Source organism: Ciconia boyciana, chromosome 13, assembly GCF_034638445.1.
Source record: "Ciconia boyciana chromosome 13, ASM3463844v1, whole genome shotgun sequence".
In the NCBI taxonomy this organism is placed as follows: domain Eukaryota; kingdom Metazoa; phylum Chordata; class Aves; order Ciconiiformes; family Ciconiidae; genus Ciconia; species Ciconia boyciana.
Window position 1 is genome coordinate 5,207,550 of NC_132946.1, and position 17,526 is coordinate 5,225,075.

At 35.7% G+C, this 17,526-nt stretch overlaps 1 protein-coding gene across 4 annotated transcripts in view; it reads right to left on the reverse strand.

Moving 5' to 3' along the window:
- Positions 1 to 17,526, reverse strand: part of SDK1 (sidekick cell adhesion molecule 1) — a 427,429-nt gene that overhangs the window by 282,168 nt on the left and 127,735 nt on the right. For all 4 annotated transcript variants that reach the window (XM_072878276.1, XM_072878277.1, XM_072878278.1 and 1 more), the window contains 2 exons: positions 13,011 to 13,117; positions 8,746 to 8,893 (listed from right to left, as the gene is read on the reverse strand). In XM_072878276.1, the coding sequence (XP_072734377.1) occupies positions 8,746 to 8,893; positions 13,011 to 13,117 (255 nt within the window). The remainder of the gene's footprint in view (positions 1 to 8,745; positions 8,894 to 13,010; positions 13,118 to 17,526) is intronic.

Sequence of the window (17,526 nt, forward strand, 5' to 3'; positions counted from 1 at the left end):
GCTCCTTCTCCTAGGATTTGCGACCATTTCCCCAGGGCCATGCCAGCTTCTACGTTCCTCTCTCTCTCTTTTCTTTCCTCCATCAGGCTTGAACAACACAATCCATCTCTCTCCCAGTATCCACAGACTCCACACATGCGCCTATCTTGACCCAACAATGGTTTTCTTCATTTCTGTGCTGACAGCATGTATCAGTCAGGTGGAAGGGGAGGAGAAGCATAGACATCCTCTAGCATTTCCCTTTCTTATCCTTTCCCCTTGCCACTGCTATGATGAAAAGGATGCTGGTCTATTCTACTCTTTCCCCACTCTAGTGACAGGAGTTTGGAGGGAAAAGCAAGGACAATAAAGCTGAGCAAGCAAATGATGACTGTGGTCACCCCAATAAACACATGCCTTGTTTCTCTATGTCTAGAATTGGTCCTGACATGTAAAACAACAGATTTGTGTAATATATAAAAATAGCCACAGGCATATATTAAGAAATAAAAGGTAGTGCTAACATGCAGCAGACAAATAGATTTCATATGAATATTGGCAGAATTTGACTATTTTTTCTCACTTCTAATTGCAAGATGCCTTTACAAAGTTTCACCAGAGCCAAAAATCACGCCTCTCATACAGATCGGATCAGATAGACCCATGAAACCTCAGACAGGGCATTTACAATTTATTTAAATTCATTTAGAATCTGTTAGATGAAGGCCAAACACAAAACAGCTAAAGATTCCACTCACAACTAAGGATCAGAGATAAGCCATAGGCAGGCTGCCAGCTTCTTCCTTTCTCTGCAGCATTAATTAATGTAAGGTCTGCTTCACATTTGTTTCCATGTACCAAATTCTTTAAATTCAAGTTGAATACTGTTAACAAAGTAGACTTGATGCAAATCAACCACAAAAGCCACAATACATCCCCAGAGTGCAAAGTTCTGTGGGTTTTTTCCTTCCTGAATCGCACAACAGTTTCCAATACGAAAGTAAATCTGCTAAAATGGCAGGCCTTTAAAATTATTCTACATAAATCCATATTATAAAATTACAAACTTATATGTCTTAACACCTTTGTACATCATATAAAAATCCACTAGAGTCATGAGGAAAGACAGCATTTGTTCATTTCTGCATAGAAAGAAAATTTATAATCCCTTGTAGTATACAGCCAGAAGTAGACAGATACATTTTACTTCAGTCAGTTTTGATTAATAAAAGTTAATTGGTAAACATAAGACATTACCTTCTGCTATATTTGATAAGTCACAAGCATTTTGCATCTATTTCCATAAAAATAGAGATATGTGAGGGGTCACAGGAGATAAATTGTTCCCAGGGATTTGTGAACAATTGCCACCTTTTAAGCATAAAGCAATAGGTTTCTTTTGCATATTTGCTCTTAAGAATGACTGCAACGCTTTTAAATAGTCTTATCCTGGCTGCATATTAAAATATTTCCATTTGTAGACATAGTAGTTCAAAGATGGACAGAAAAATGTTTTTCCACAAAAGCACATTAGTTGTTAAAGGATTATATTTGTGATTTGTCTCTAATATCATAACTGGTTCCGATTAGGAAATGCGGCACATGCAAGAAGTGAGCCCCAAAGTACAATGACAGTAAGTCATTGTCATGACTTGATATTTACCCACCTCTAAATTGGATATGATTTTTTAAAAATAGTGTAAGTTCACTTTCAAAGAGTAATGCTATTAACACTTTTTTCATAGTCCATACTTTCTCTCTCAAAGTACATTTGTCCCCAGAAAGCAACAAACTCATAAATCAATTTCTACTGCAAGCTGTGATAACTAAATCATACTTAGAGCAAAAAGGTTTCCTTCTAGTGACACTTCCATTCCCTTTGTTTTACAAATTCCAAATCTATGATTAATAAACGGAGTGGCACATAAAAATATTCTGTTCTTTAAATGTCATCATCTTAGGAAAAACAATATCCAACAGTCAGATTTTCCTCTTAGACAGTGATCTTTAAAGTTTATTGAAATTTACAGCTGTTGAAGATTGTGCTGAAAGATACTGTGAGCAGCTGAGGCCCGTTAAAACACAGTATTAGTTCCAAGCATCCATTCTTTTTCTATCAAAAAATATGGATTTTACAGTGCTAGCATAATGGCAGCAACTTCCCCTGGTTTATAAAAAAAATATATATTAAAAGACCCTCTGTGGTTTGTGGTCCAAATTTGTAATGAAATATATTGGTCAAATCCCAAAATGTGCCTCACATCTCATCAGTCAGAGTGTCTCTCTTGGGAGGAATCCACTTCCAAATGAGCCTTGCTAAAAGGCCTGTTCTTTGGCAGCACTTTTTTTCTGCCATCTCTCTTCCATCCTGCGATGGGCTGTGTTGCTCCTACACACCCTGCATTCAGCACATACATGGTCCCCAAATATGACTCGGTCTTCCTCTCCCTTTGTCTAACCAACACACGAGATTTCACCCTAGAAGTTAAGAGGTCTGAATAAATTAATTTTTGAAACATATGTTTAAAACCTGTGGCAAACAAATTATGAGCAGAGAGAAAAACAGTGAGGTTGAATCTAGACAAGTCAAACAGCTTTAGAAAACAATCCTGGGATTTGCTTACCCTGAGGTGTTAACGTTTTCCTCTACTGAACACAGCAGACAATAATACTCAAAACAGTCCACTGACAGCATCCAGGACTACTCAAACTGACTACTTGAAGAGATGATGGGAGATTTCCCTACAGTCTTTCATATGCATATGGGCCTTGGGGATAACAGTCACATTTTTTGTAAGATGATTCGTAGTCCTACCTGTTCCTTCAAACTGAAATTCCTCAATGCAGAAGTTTGGTTAAATAAATGAATAACAGCGTACTAACGAATTTCAGTTTAAGGAAATAATTTAATTCTACAAAATATTCTTCTTTTTCAGGTACTGACTTTAATGTGGAGCCTGTAAAAGGTATGGACAGATAGAAATAGCTTATAGGGTTTTTGTCACGTCTCTTACTGCTGAGAGGTGTCACTCCACTTCATAATGTTAGCAGACTTAAGAGATCTGCAAACTTTTTTTTTTTTTTTTAAGTATTGCTCAGCTAATACACTGCAGAGTTGACAGTCTCTGAATTTATTGTTCACTAATGCTAATCATCACAATTTTAATTAAAGTATTATCCGGGGTACGTGAAAAGTAATTATGTGCAACTAACCTAAGTTGTATGACAGGTTAGTATTTGTAGAGAAATGCATTGCTGTCACTAGAACTGCTCATATAAAATGAAGTGGTGTTTGTTTTAAAGTGAAAAATGTATACATGGCACATTAAGTGAGCTGCTATCATCAAGGCAAAACCTAATCTAATGCTAATATCAGCCAAAATCTCATGTATTATTCCTAGATATTTTAATTTTTCTCATCCTTTAAAGCTTATTTAGCTACAGCTGCTTTTTTTTTTTTTGAGACTGTCATTAATATATTTACAATTTTACCTTAACAAATGGCTAGTAAATCTGCACCAGCTTTGCTTATTTGCAAGGTATTATGAGTGTTCAAAACTACAGCAAGTCGTATTTGACAGTTGCTTGTGCCTAACATATATTCATTCCACAATCTGTCAGCACATTTAGTCTCTATAAGACTTAGTAATGACTGCACACATTCAAATGCATAATTAATTATTCTTACTGCAAAAAAATAGATATTAAACTCATGTATACATAAAGGCAATGCAATTAATCTTCCCTGTCTAGTGGGATGAAGTGCATTGGTAAAATGTTTTGGTTCATTAACAGTTAACTAATAGACAAAATGTCCACCCAGCTGAAAGGGATACCCCCGAAGTGCCTTTGTATGCCAAAAATGAACTTTCCTGTTTTGTGTCAGACATAATTCCACTAACAAAAGGCATGAGTTAATATTCCTCTAACTGCAGCTTACTAGGGGAAAAAAATACTTTCACTGTAAGAAAGTTAATAACGACAGTAATAATGTCTTCATAGTAGAAGTTTTCTTCCTAAAGAAGAAACCAACAATAAATGAATTGATGGCTAGAGTGAACCTTTTCAATGAAAAAGTCCTTCACCTAGAAAAAGGTAAAAAAATCCTCTAAGAGTACTAAGAATTTAATTCCTCAATACCACAACTGAAAGGCAATTGTAGACCTTGACGGTGCTACTGTCCTTTGTGCCTCTCCAAGGTACTGCAGATGCCTTGTGTAAAGAAAGTTAAATGCGCTCTGCTTTTAAGTCTGATGAAGTACATGCAGGCAAGGCAAGCTGAAGACTTGACATCTCAGAATAGCAATTTCTTTTGATGCAGTTACCTTTAGAGAGGCTATTGTTTTCTGTAAGATGTGAGGGGAAACAGGCAAAAATCATCCCATCAGTCAAGACCCTGGATAATAGTGCAGTTGTAATTCCACATTAGTCTACTGGTGTATTTGGAAAACATTAATCTGTCTAGGTGTAATGTGAAGTCTTTTCTAAAACTTCTTGGGAAATTTTCATGTAAGAGAATAATAAAAAACATCCCGAACCCTAATTCCTACCCTTGCTTATTTTCTCTTGCTGTTGATCTTTTGGTTTTCTCTGACTCTCCACTTCATGCTTTTCTAGCATGTACACAGCTTCCTTCTGATGGTCAAGAAACACCCCTTTAAAATACCAAGCTGAGGCTTTGGTGACAGATAATGAACAAAAGCCAAAATGAATATACATGCACACTGTACTAAACAGGGGGGGAGAAAATTTTAGGACTTAAATTTTTAAATACACACCATCATGTTGCACTAGCTCTGCTGCAGATTTGTTAGTTGCCTTAAGTCATAAACTATAACAACAACCCTATGACTATATGCAGGCCATTTACTTCACATTCATACATTATACAGTTATTTATTGACTTTACATGCCCGCTCATATAGGAGGAACTTGTCATGCTATTCTTGTTTTTATCCAGGGGCTTTAACAAAATATTATGGCACCAACACCACTAAAATGGGAATTAATACATAGTTATTTGCTGCTAAATTCCACCATGAGTTACACTACCAGTTAAATTAAACAGAATATGCAGTTTGAAAAAAAATTGCCTATGCCTCAAAGGAAACTTTCTCCCAGAAAATATCACAGCCATGCAGGCTCACAGAGTAGGATCACCATTCTGACTAAAAAAAGGTGAAATCTAAGTTATCCACTGAATCTTCTCCTCCCCCCCAAACAGTTGACACTTTTCAGCCTAAGGATCTGTAAGAGAATCAGGAAATTACAGGTTTGTTAAACCTGGTCATCAGAATTCAGGAATATCTGCTGTGGTGAGACCCCACCTGCAGTACTGCGTCCAGCTCTGGGGTCCTCAGCACAGGAAAGACAGGGACCTGCTGAAGCGGGTCCAGAGGAGGGCCACAAAAATGATCAGAGGGCTGGAACACCTCTCCTATGAAGAAAGGCTGAGAGTTGGGGTTGTTCAGCCTGAAGAAGAGAAGGCTCCAGGGAGACCTTATTGTGGCCTTTCAATACTTAAAGGGGGCTTATAAGAAAGATGGGGACAGACTTTTTAGCAGGGCCTGTTGGGATAGGACAAGGGGTGGTGGCTTTAAACTAAAAGAGGGTAGACTCAGACTAGATATAAGGAAGGAATTTTTTACGATGAGGGAAACACTGGAGCAGGTTGCCCAGAGAGGTGGTCGATGCCCCATCCCTGGAAACATTCAAGGTCAGGTTGGACGGGGCTCTGAGCAACCTGCTGTAGTTGAAGATGTCCCTGCTCTTGCAGGGGGAGTTGGGCCAGATGACCTTTAAAGGTCCCTTCCAAACCAAACTATTCTATAATTCTATGATCTGTTAGAACTGACAACTGTGCTAACGTGTATAAAAATTATTAGAAAACACAAAGAACAAATAAGAGTCTTATTTGACATATTGTAAAGTACCTTTAAAATAACACATACGGTGATACCAGAATTTTTTGACAATTCAGCAATTCTGTTATCTTAGCTCCCTAGAAATACATTACTTTTGGAATGCTGAATACCTGGCAGAACACCTCCCCATAAATGTCCTAAATACCTGTAAACAGTGAAAGAGAAAGACATCAGCATTTACTACCTTAAACCTGCCACGTAACCCCTACTGCAGAGCCAATTATATGACGTTCCTTGAAATACCTTAAGAATATTTTTTTCTCAGAACTACTCCTTACTTTTGATCGTTCATATTTCTCACGTAAGGACAACTTAGCACACTCTCTGTTTCCACATCAGTGAAATGAATTCATTCTAGTGGTGACAGTAGCCCTGTGTAAATAAGCATCAGGATCATTATTATGGCATAAAAATGGTGCAGTGTTAAGTATGTGTACATTAAGGATTTTGCATGAGTAAGAGTTAACATGACCAACTATTTAAATGAATTGTTTTCTTAAAAGTTGCTACAGATAAAATATTGGGCAATGCCAAATTTGGCTGTATTCAATGGGCACTGATGAGAAATTATTGGATACCATAACCACCACTACTGTCCTCATTTCTAGCACTGCTTATTTCCTCAGTCTGCATACACTGCAGCGATGTCACTCTTAGAAATCATTCTTATAGCTGACAGAGACTAGCTGATTGATTTGGCCAAATCTTTGTAAGCTTGTTTAAGAGGATTAAAAAAGCTTTATATTGATTTAGCAATATAAGGTACTTTTAATCAGTTTAAAGAGCATCTATACAAGGTGGTTGTATCAATTTAACTGATCAGTTTAGCAGGTGATCCAGTTAGATTGGTGCACCCTTGTGTACAGAAAACATGATGTTAAATGCACAACTTGCTCCACAGAAAAGAAACAGAGTTCCCATAAGATATTTTTACATTTCTCACAGTTTTATATGCGTCCCCTCTTGTCTCAGGTTTCCTGTATTTTTAGGGCTGCCATATTTACTTCCAGAATTTCAAAACAGCAATATGTGAGTGGATGCTATATGGTTTTTCCAATACTTTCAGGGAGCAGCAGACCTACTGCACATGAAGTGCACTGATGATTGGTATGTGTACCATAAACGTGTCACTTCCTGAACTTATCAGGCTTACTATATGACATATATCAAACTTCCAAGGAGGTTCACACTTTCAGCACATGTACTTCTACTGCAAAAGTATTCAGAAATTCCTACACAGGCCAGACAAATGTCCTCAAATTCCTTTCAGACAAAATTTCTGACCAGGGAAATAAAATATATGTGGAAACCTTTAGGTATATATGACCCCTACTACAGAACAGAGTTTTACAGCTTTCCCATTTGTAACCATTCCCACAGTGCTATGAATTACAAGTGATTTTACCCTACCAATCTCAACAGGGTAGGAGTAAGAGTAAAGCATAGCATATGAAAATTAGGCTTTTATATTAATGAGTACACGACACACATATCTCTACTTGCAATTTTCCCAAACTGTAAGAGAACTCACACAAATCTCATTTTCAGACATGGCATGCTTGCTTGCCTGGGTCACTCTGTTCTGTTCCCCAGTAATAGCTCCCAAGAAACTGTCTAATACCTGGATAACAAGGCTTTTTCACCATCTGCAAATTTTTGATTTGTGTATTCTCAGCACTGACAAAAGAAAATTTGTAATGTGGCAGGAGTGGAGGAAGTAGATTCTTAATGGTTAATAACTCAGGATTTGTCACTTAGCTCTCTTCAAGAGATTGCCCAGAAACCCATTGTTTCATCTTCCAGCTTGTTTCCCATCAAATTACTATTAAATTATTCATAAATTATTACATAGTTGCTTCACATCCCTGCAATACTAATTTTAACAGTTTCAAAGAGCCTGTAATACTAGCTTTCGGGTTTAAAAAATGCACATAAGCAGCAGTAAAATAAACAGTACGGATTATTAAAATTAAAATCCAAGAAGTTTCCCCTTTCTAATATAAACTCTAAAGACTCACCACCCCTTCTGGAATTTAGCAATATCCTATTACCATCAGTTGCCAGCACATCTATGCCTTTGAACACATGAAAATATATAACACACAGATAAAAATAACCACCAACATTCTTGGCATCTCAACAGTTTCCTAATAAATTAGGCAAGTAAAAAAAGATTTTATCTACATTTTTTAATGTTATAGCTAACCCCTTCAGTTTCTAAATAAAACCGCGCAGGTAAAAACACAGGATAGCTTCATAACTGTTTCAGGAAAGGATAAATGAGCACACCTTGAGATAATAACTAATCAAAGTGCAAGTGCTGTGCTATTAGTGGCTGAGCTGGTAATTAGTCAAAAATAAATAAAACTGTCATTGTAGGCTAAAAAGATAAGGAAATAATAAGCAATATTTGGAATATTATCTTGAGGAAAATAGTATTAAGCATAACTCCATGTAAAAAAAAATCAGACTCATACATTAAAAAAAGAAAAATCTCAGTATTCATTAAGTTGGTCCACTCAAGTAAACGTAATTGAGAGATGAGCTTTTACTTTTCCAAAATGTATCATGAAAATGAATAGCGTGAAGGAAGTGCAGACATTCTGCATATCTACTCCCTTATGCTGCACCAGGACCATTAAAATCACATGAATTATTTTGTCAAACTGCTTAGGAAGTTCAGAGATGGTCTTAAAATAGTCGTTTATCTCAAACTTAGTATGAATAAGGCTACTTTATTCTCTTTAAACCTTAATTAGTATACTTAAAATGTGAGTTGCATTATCAAATGTAATTAATCATATTTTAGGGTGGGGGTATTTTGAGCTTTAAATTGACTTACATTCTGCTGCTTGGTATAATCTTGTGCCCGTCTCTAAACCATGTCACTTGTGGTCTTGGATAGCTGAGTATGTGTAGGAAGTTTAGAACCGCAGCTTGTCCTTGAGTCACTGTTTTTCTCTGGTTTGTATCCATGAAATTTCCCATATCTGCAAAGAAAAAAATTATACTAAGAGTTCTGGAAGTTCTTGTTTCTCTCCCCATTTCTTTTCAGCAGACAGAGAAATAACTGTTTTACAACAGTCATTGGCATTGCTATAATTAGTCAATATGACACTACAGATCATGAGACAGTTTTGATTAATACAGATTTGGATGAGCATAAGGCATAAGGTAAATCCAAGTGCTGCTAGTGCACACAAGAAGGGCATCAGTCAGCAGTAGTGCATGGCCTCGGTGTTCTTTTGCAATAACTGAGTGTTTTTAACTGAAAGTGACATTTTAATGGTGGTTTGTTTGGGTTTTTTTTTTTAAATAAATCCTTGCACAATATAAACTACATGTAAAATTAAACATAACAAATAACACAAAGGAATGCAAATGGTATATATAATTTTAGCAGGTTTTGGTCACCAATTTTTTTTTAAAATCCTTTTATTCATAGCTACACAAATAGACAAGCAGCTGTATCACTTGTCAAACCAATAGGTAGACAGATCTATGCAAGTAAGCCATTATACCCAAATGGATCTCAAAATAACAGGGCTATAGTCATGTTGGTAGCTATTAGTTCTTCTGGCACTATACTACAATTTTAATAGTGCATCTAGATATCTGACATTTAGAAAGGCTTCAGTACTATTAAAGAGCAGCCTTTAACAAAAATTTTAATGGAAGAAAGAAAACTACAGTTGCAGAACCTCTGTCTCTGAAGGTTTTGTTTCATAGACAAGTTCAGGTATCTCTGGACCTATGGAGTCCTTGAAAAACTTCAGTGAACATTTTCTTCTTGTTTTTCTTTTGCCTTTTGTATTACATCCTGTCCATTAAAATAAACAGGGCTGTAGGCTCCTACTTATTCACCCTCCAAAGAACGTCTATGCATTTTAATTTGCTTTAAACCAAGAAAGTGACACACACAGAGAACTATTCTGGTTTCTGCCACTGAATTCCTTTTTTTTTTTTTAAGGACCACAGGGTTCTTTACAAGTTCTCTGCTGCAGAGAGGGATGCAAAGGACACTGAAACACAGAAGACTACTATCAGGTCTGTGGATGGCAGGAGATGAGAAGAGACAGAACAAGAGCAGAAATTAAAAACACATGGTATTTTAAAGAAGCTTTAATCATCTTTGTGATTTTCAAGTTATTTATTCAGACATAATCAGCATTGTACTTCCTCTGTTGCTCCATATTTCTTAACAACTGTAATCAGATCATCTACTTGAAAAGAAGTTTCAAACCACATAGCTGGATCTAATTAACTTCACTGTCATATGATTATTTTAGTCTTCACAATGCAAGAGTTTTTAAGCCTATTCTGTAATGAAGATTTACTCAGCAGTTTTCTCACAAATATCTATTCCCATTCAGTTAAGAAATATGTTAGCATGTGTTGAGAGGATTTTTTAAATTATTTAACAAGTTCCCTGCTACTTCAGAGGTCTAGGACATGGAAAATACCTCAGATCGTTCTCAGTGCACATTATAATTGTGCCTTTCAATTTTTCACTAGAGATCTTGAGTTTAAGTGTATTGGGAAGCATCCTCTATCCAGTGGCAAAAATAGTTCATTTCCTGTCAACCCTTCCGAGTTAAACATCTAACATACAGTTCCCCATAACTACTGATGACTGGATAAGATTACTTTAGTATCCCCTTGGAATCTTGCTATCTGGTATGTTTTCAAGAATAACCAAAAAGTAAAATATGGTAAAATACCAGGTACTTCATTATATCCACACAGCTTAAATCAATTCATTTAGATCAAAAACGTTAAAATACAGAAAACAATCACATGGTATCAGCAGCTACCCTGGGTAGAGGAGAAAGAGGATATTTAAAACTTGTGGAACACTTTAATCCGCAGGAATAAAGTGCAAGTCTGACTGACAGGTTTCACTATAGAAGCCATATATGGTACTATAGGTTCAATACCAAAGGTCTCCCAAGACATAAAAGACCTGCTTTGCTTTGTCTCAATGTCTTTATCAGTGAAAATAAATAAATAGACTGCTTAGTTCCGACAGAGAAGTCTTCAGAGGTAGCTTTTTAGCCTTGTTCAGCAATGCAGAACTACAAATTAAATGGGAGAAAAAAATTAAAACTGAAGAAAAGTAAACAATTACACTTCTTTCTCTCTCAAGAACAACCAAACGCACACCCAAAAAAGCCTGGAGAAACAAAACACTTCACTGCAAATCTTTCCCTCATTCAAAGGGGAATAAAGCTGTCTTTTCAGGAGACAAAATTCTTTAGCAGCAATATCAAGGTAAAGTATTCCTATGCCTCCTTCTCTCTATCATTCCCACAAGTACTTGCTCAAGAATTACTCCCTCCACTATGCCAGTACAACTGCCTGTACAGCTGCGTAGGGAATCAGATGAGGGGGGAAAAGAACTATTTTGACAGACCCTACAAAATAATTGTTCCTTTTTTTTTTTAAATTTGCAGAAGTTTCACAGTCCACAGCTGTACAAACAAGTTTTCTTGCTGAGCCTAAAGGGATAGTGTGCTACATTGCAATACAAGAGCGGGAACGATTAGTGGGATGGAAGAGAAAATGGGTACATGTTTCTCTGGTACTGCTACCAAAGCTTTTGTCCCTTGAAACCACACCTGTAGATGCAACTCCAGAGGCATCTAGGTTAATCTAATGGCTCTCTGTTGCAGAACAAGAAGCATCTCACCCTCACCTTCCCCTGCTAGCCTTGTTGGAGGTCCCTCACCCCACTCATAGTTATGCTCACTCACACCAGCTTTCACTAGATCCTCTGTGACCTGATATAATTCACTAAAACAGAAGAAGAATAGTCAGAAAACTACTTGCAAGGGTCTGACACACGTCGGAGTGAGAACAAGATCGCTAGGAGGAGTACACAGCAGGGGCATAAGAGCTGGTAGAAGGCAGGGAAGGAAACCCCCATTTTAGCAGCAGTGGATTTTTACATTAGCTCTCAGCATCTCTGAAACAATACCACTGAGAGATTAAACATCAAATGACTGATATTACTGACATTACAGATACAGCAACATAATTTACTGTAATACAGTAAACTGGTGAACATGATACCAAAACTTACATAGTATCATTTGCAACTGTTTTTATTTTAAGAACACAGGAATTTCCATGTAATTTCCCTCATGGCATAGTGATTAACTTGAATCAGTTCCTTGGAATTGGGCTTCTAATAAATAATTCAATTTATCTAAATTCCACTTATTAAGTGACATTTACTGCTACTGAATTTCCAGTTATTGACCCTGAGGAAGAGAAATTTGATCCATGTATCAGATTGCTTACATGCAGTATACAAATCTGTCTTTTTAAATTTTTTTTATGTTTTTACTTTGAAAAAAGAATAAGGCCCAATTTTATGATTATTTCCAAACAAGTTATTTGGATCATATTTTCTATATGTTAACTGAAAAAAAAAGAAAATTAGAGTATGCAATCATTTCTTAGGTCATGTTCACTAGCACTAACTCCTGAGAAAATCAATTTAACACTTCCAAATGGAAGTTAAATATCTGAAAAATTCTGCATAGTACAAACTAAAGAGGTACAAACATTGGAGGGTTTGGTTCAGAAAGGTATTGAGAACAGACTTTTAAAGTTTGGTTAGCAAGGTTTTCACCATGAAAGAACTGCTTATTTTGTATGGCAAGAATTATGATCCGAAATCTTCATGGAGCTGTTTCCACCCTACAGTTTTCTTTCAGATAGCCTCTGCTGTCCTCTGGGCTTTTTTGTTTTGCTTTGATTGATTGTTTATTTCATGCTATATGGCCTTTCTTAATCCCTGCATATTCAGAGAAAGGTATAATAGTTTTCTCATGCTACAGCTATCTCCAAATGATCTCGGTTTGATGGCTTTGAACGGCTCAAAGCTTGCTCTAAAGACTTAATGTTGCACTGCTTTGAACTGTTTCCCAGAAGATAACTGAGTACGTGTGAAATTTCTTGTGATGCAATAATTTTGAAATTTATTAAATATGATATCTAATAACTTTTCAGACCAGCAAATGTTATTGGTATGTCGGTTTTTTATCCACAAAAAGAACCGGTTAACTAATGAATCACAGAATAGCTTCCATTCAAACATACATGCCACTTGAACTTCAGATCTTCTTTGCAGCAATGCCCCCATCCTGTTTCGTACGACACACTGATAAAAGCCAGCATCAGACCTCTGCAAAGCTGGGATGATGTACCTACAAGACAAAATGCAGAATTATAGTGTACTTCTCCTAAAGGCAGATCAATGCTACTTTACGTGGCTTTTCTTATTTCTCCTCTAATATTTTACACATTGATTCAAATGCTTATTGTATTTTTACTTACAAATGGCATTCTCATATCATCTCTAGTCTTTGGCTACAATTTTGTCTGCACTATATAGAAGAAAAAGAATACTTGAAACACATAAAATATCTATCAGTCTTAAGATCTACATTTGATAAATACTAATTAGTTCTCGACAAATTCTCTTGGAATACAGACTTAAATGTTTTCCTTAGTTTTATCTACCCTCATTCATAAGGCAAAGACGCCTGGTATTTTGTTCAGAAGTGGCACAAGAAGACTACAATCTAAATGTAGGCATTAGGAAGACTTGCAAGAAATGTCAAAGCTCTCCAAAGAAAAAAAAAAAGTCTACTACACTCTGTGACCACTGTAACTCAGAATAATACTGCAAAAGACACAGTGCACTGTACATTGTATTTGTTCTGTCCTTCACTATACTTAAAAAGTCACTTAGTCCACTAATGCTCACCTTCCTCATTCAACTATATCTGATTACTCAACATGAAAATGAGCTGATAGGCACAGTTTTAATGTTAATAAAACACATGAATAATATAGATAATCCTGCATTAAACAAACATTAATCAAAGCGCATATTCCCCCGGTCACCTTCTGGAGATATTATGGTAGGATTAATGAAAGTCTTTATGAAAATATAAGGAAAAATAAAAATGCTGAATTTTAATCTTCAAAATTTAATTCCACTAAAAGAAAGCATCTCTTCTCATACTCACACATACTATACACACCCACATACAGAGCTTAATATCCGAACAGGATCAGACAGCATAAAAAAAAAGGAGGTAGAAGCAATCTAGTTTAAGTGATAAATTAAGACTATAATCACTGCATTATAATTACAACCAAATACACTATAGCAAATAGGTCAGACAACCGAATACCATGAATTAAAACAGAGCCCGCTACCATGGACAAATTTTAGCAATCTACTGTGATTCCTAGGAGACCCTGGCTTCCTAAGTATACGAGTTGTAGGCAATTGTGTTGTCTGTCTGCCTGTGTGCCTAAGCTGACTCCTCCTGACCTCCTTTGGAGCAACCAGCAAATTTTCTCAAGGGATTATGACAATTTGTACTGGGACGATAAGGAAGACTCAAAACAGCACTCTGTTTGGGAGTTACAGTAAACCCAACAATCAGCACACAGACACTTGCTGGGCACTGAGTATACAACTCTGGATTAGCCATATTGCCTCTTGCCTGATGAGTATGCCATAGGAAATAGAGTGAGAAAATAGGTGAAAATACAAGGCACAGGATAGAAATCAATAGGACATAAGGCTTCCCTAGTTCCTTACAGAATAATTTCCTTCTCTGCCAGGCAGATGTTTGTTGCAAAACTTCATTACCAAAAAAAAAAAAAAAAATTAAAGATTCTGACAAATAAATATTGACAATTCATTTTTACAGTTCATTTTACCAAATAGTTTATAGCTTAACAAGTTTTTCTTCCTCCTGTAAAGATTTAGTATTGCACTTGGCTAACATTTATTTTTCTGCTTGTCTATTAAACAGAGCCAAAATTAAAGGCTTCTTTCTTTGGTATTCATCTGTATTAAGACAGTAATGCAGAGTTAGTTTTTCTGCCACTAGGACAAAATAAATGTATTAGATCAGAAGTGTCCTCCTTTGGTTTTCTTTTCTGACTTACTAATGCTTCAGCATGAAACGTTCTTAATATGTTGCCTAAAGAAAAGAAAATCTTTTAAAAGTTTACAGTGAAAATCCCATCTACCTTGGAAGTTCCAAGACAGCCCAAACCTACTGAGCAGTTGGCTTCTCAGTGGACCTACTGGCTAATGATGTGCAGATAAGGCAAGCAAAATTAGAATAATTAAATAACAAAAGTAAAAAAAAGAGATACAATATATGTTTATATTATTTGAGGCTAACTTGAAAATTATAAACCTGGGCAAGAGATAAATAGATATTCATGGAATTTCTAATTCTGTGTTTACAATTTTAAACAGTCTTTATGCACTTCATAGGTCTGATTATTTTTTTAAATATACTTTTCTATTGACCTAACAAGTCAAAATACTGCTTTTTGTGCTATGCTTTCACCATTTGACTTATTTTCTGATATGCAAGAAGAGATCGAAATAGTGCTTTCTAAATGCAAAATAAGACTTTCTTCCACAGAATGAATTTGTATCAAAGGTTAATACAATTTTTTAGAGTGACAAGACATAATTTTGCTTTAATTTTGTCTACACTCTAACTTTCAAGATAGAAGATCTTCCCATTGTATAGCTGCCAGGAGGCTACTTAAGGTTTCTGGGGTTCTGTGCGAGTACTTCAGAAAGTCAGACCAGACGGTTTCTCTGTTTTGAATGGTAGAGCCAACCAGAAACTGGCTGTTTAGAAAGTTTCCATAGAACGATGTAAAGTGGCAAGCATAAAAGAAAGCTTCAAGGGAAGTCTTCCAGAGCATAACATGCTCCATCACCAGGATTACAGTAAGATAGAGTTAAAGGATGAAGTGGTATCAAACACCTAAGGAGAAATGCTAGCTAACACTCACATTTCATTCCTAATTTCAAATTTACACCCTCATTTTAATTTTAAATGCTCTAAGAGGTAAAAGTGAACCTATAGGCTACAGGTTTTTAATAGCCATAACTGTGAACACAGAATTTTATTCTGTTGTATTTTATTAGATAGCTAAATGTATTTTATTAGATAGTCATACAACAACTTATCTATTCAAACTTTTTAACGAGGGACTTATGCATCAACTGATCTAACTTTTTTTATACAGAATAAAATTAAAATGTATCCAATGTTAAAAACACAAATATAATAATCAGATACTTTTAAGTAGTTCGGAAGGAAAGTGTACTGCTGCTTAGATATAACCTTCATTTCTTAAATTCAAATAAATTAATATCTTCAGGCCACAAAAGCAAATATGGAAGACACACCTGGTCCAGAAGTTAATTCAAAAGAAAACAAAGAAAGAAAAAAAAAAAGAAAAAGAAAAAGAAAAAAATCACTGCCTGAACTTTAAAGACACTTAACTTATAGACATAACCAAAATTGTTACTGCAGTCAGCAATATTAATTTGTTTTCATTACATGTATCTCAGATCACAAAGAATTTGTAAGGTTGTTTTATAAATTCTTAATGCAAACTAGTGTATGCATGGTCACTATAAAAGCCAGGCTGTGCACATAATCAGCATCGTTATACAAAGAAAAGCTGTTCATTCAGGGTCACCAATGTCAAAATGCAAAGACTCCAATTAGTTCTTCACTCACTGGGTGTGTTATAATAAGCTTTGAATATTTTCAACCTGTTACAATATAGACATTACTTTAACTGAGACACACTAAGTAACATCAATTACCAAAAATCTGTGATTGATGATTCAAATTGCAGCAGAAGTCACTTACACAGGAAAGATTCATGCATTTAAACAGAGTATCTACCCAAGAGAACTGCAGAACAAACTATTATGGGGTCAAAGTTTAAATTCTGCAACTGGAATTTTTGTCTAAGCATATCTTTTCCTTGCTTTCATTCATCCTAATGCACCTATGCCATATAATCCTTTTTGGAAGCTTAAAGCTTTGCATTTCTAGAGAATCAAAATCCTGTTTGGCTTATCTCTGACTGTGGTATAGTAGTAGTAGTAGGGCTGCAACTTCTAAATTAATATTTTCTATCAATGTTATTTGACTATTATTATAAACCAGTAGTTTCCTATCTTCTTAATCACCTCTGCAGCAGATGTTTTAATTAGAAATAGAAACAAGAACAATATAAAAAATGCGAAATTAATAAATATAGCTTGTATCATGACGTGACGTTCACTAGACTAAATTAAGTCCAATGAGAAGAAACAAGGTACTGTATACAGCTATGTACACATACAGCTTGGGAAAGGTGTTCCAATACACTGATTCTAATTTATACTGCAATACACAGTAAAATTATACTTTTGTATTAGGATGTGCACTTATTTAAGAAATACCGTGGCATCCTGATCTTAGTTTCAAAATGTCACACGTCCTTATTCAGGTTTCTCCTAGTATCATGAAATGGAAGTCTCTCAGTGAATAGCACACCTACAAAGCTTGAGTTCTAACCTTTGCTTTTTGTTGATTCCATGTTCGTGTGTTTTGTCCTCCCACACCATTTCCTTGTCTTACTTTCTCAGCATCTTACACAGTTAAGAGCTGTTGTCAGCTCCTTCTACCAAGAAACTGCAACAGACTCCGCTGTTGTTGATCAAAACAAGTGGCATTTACACAAAGTGACACTCAAACCTTCTGTGATTAATTGTGCTATT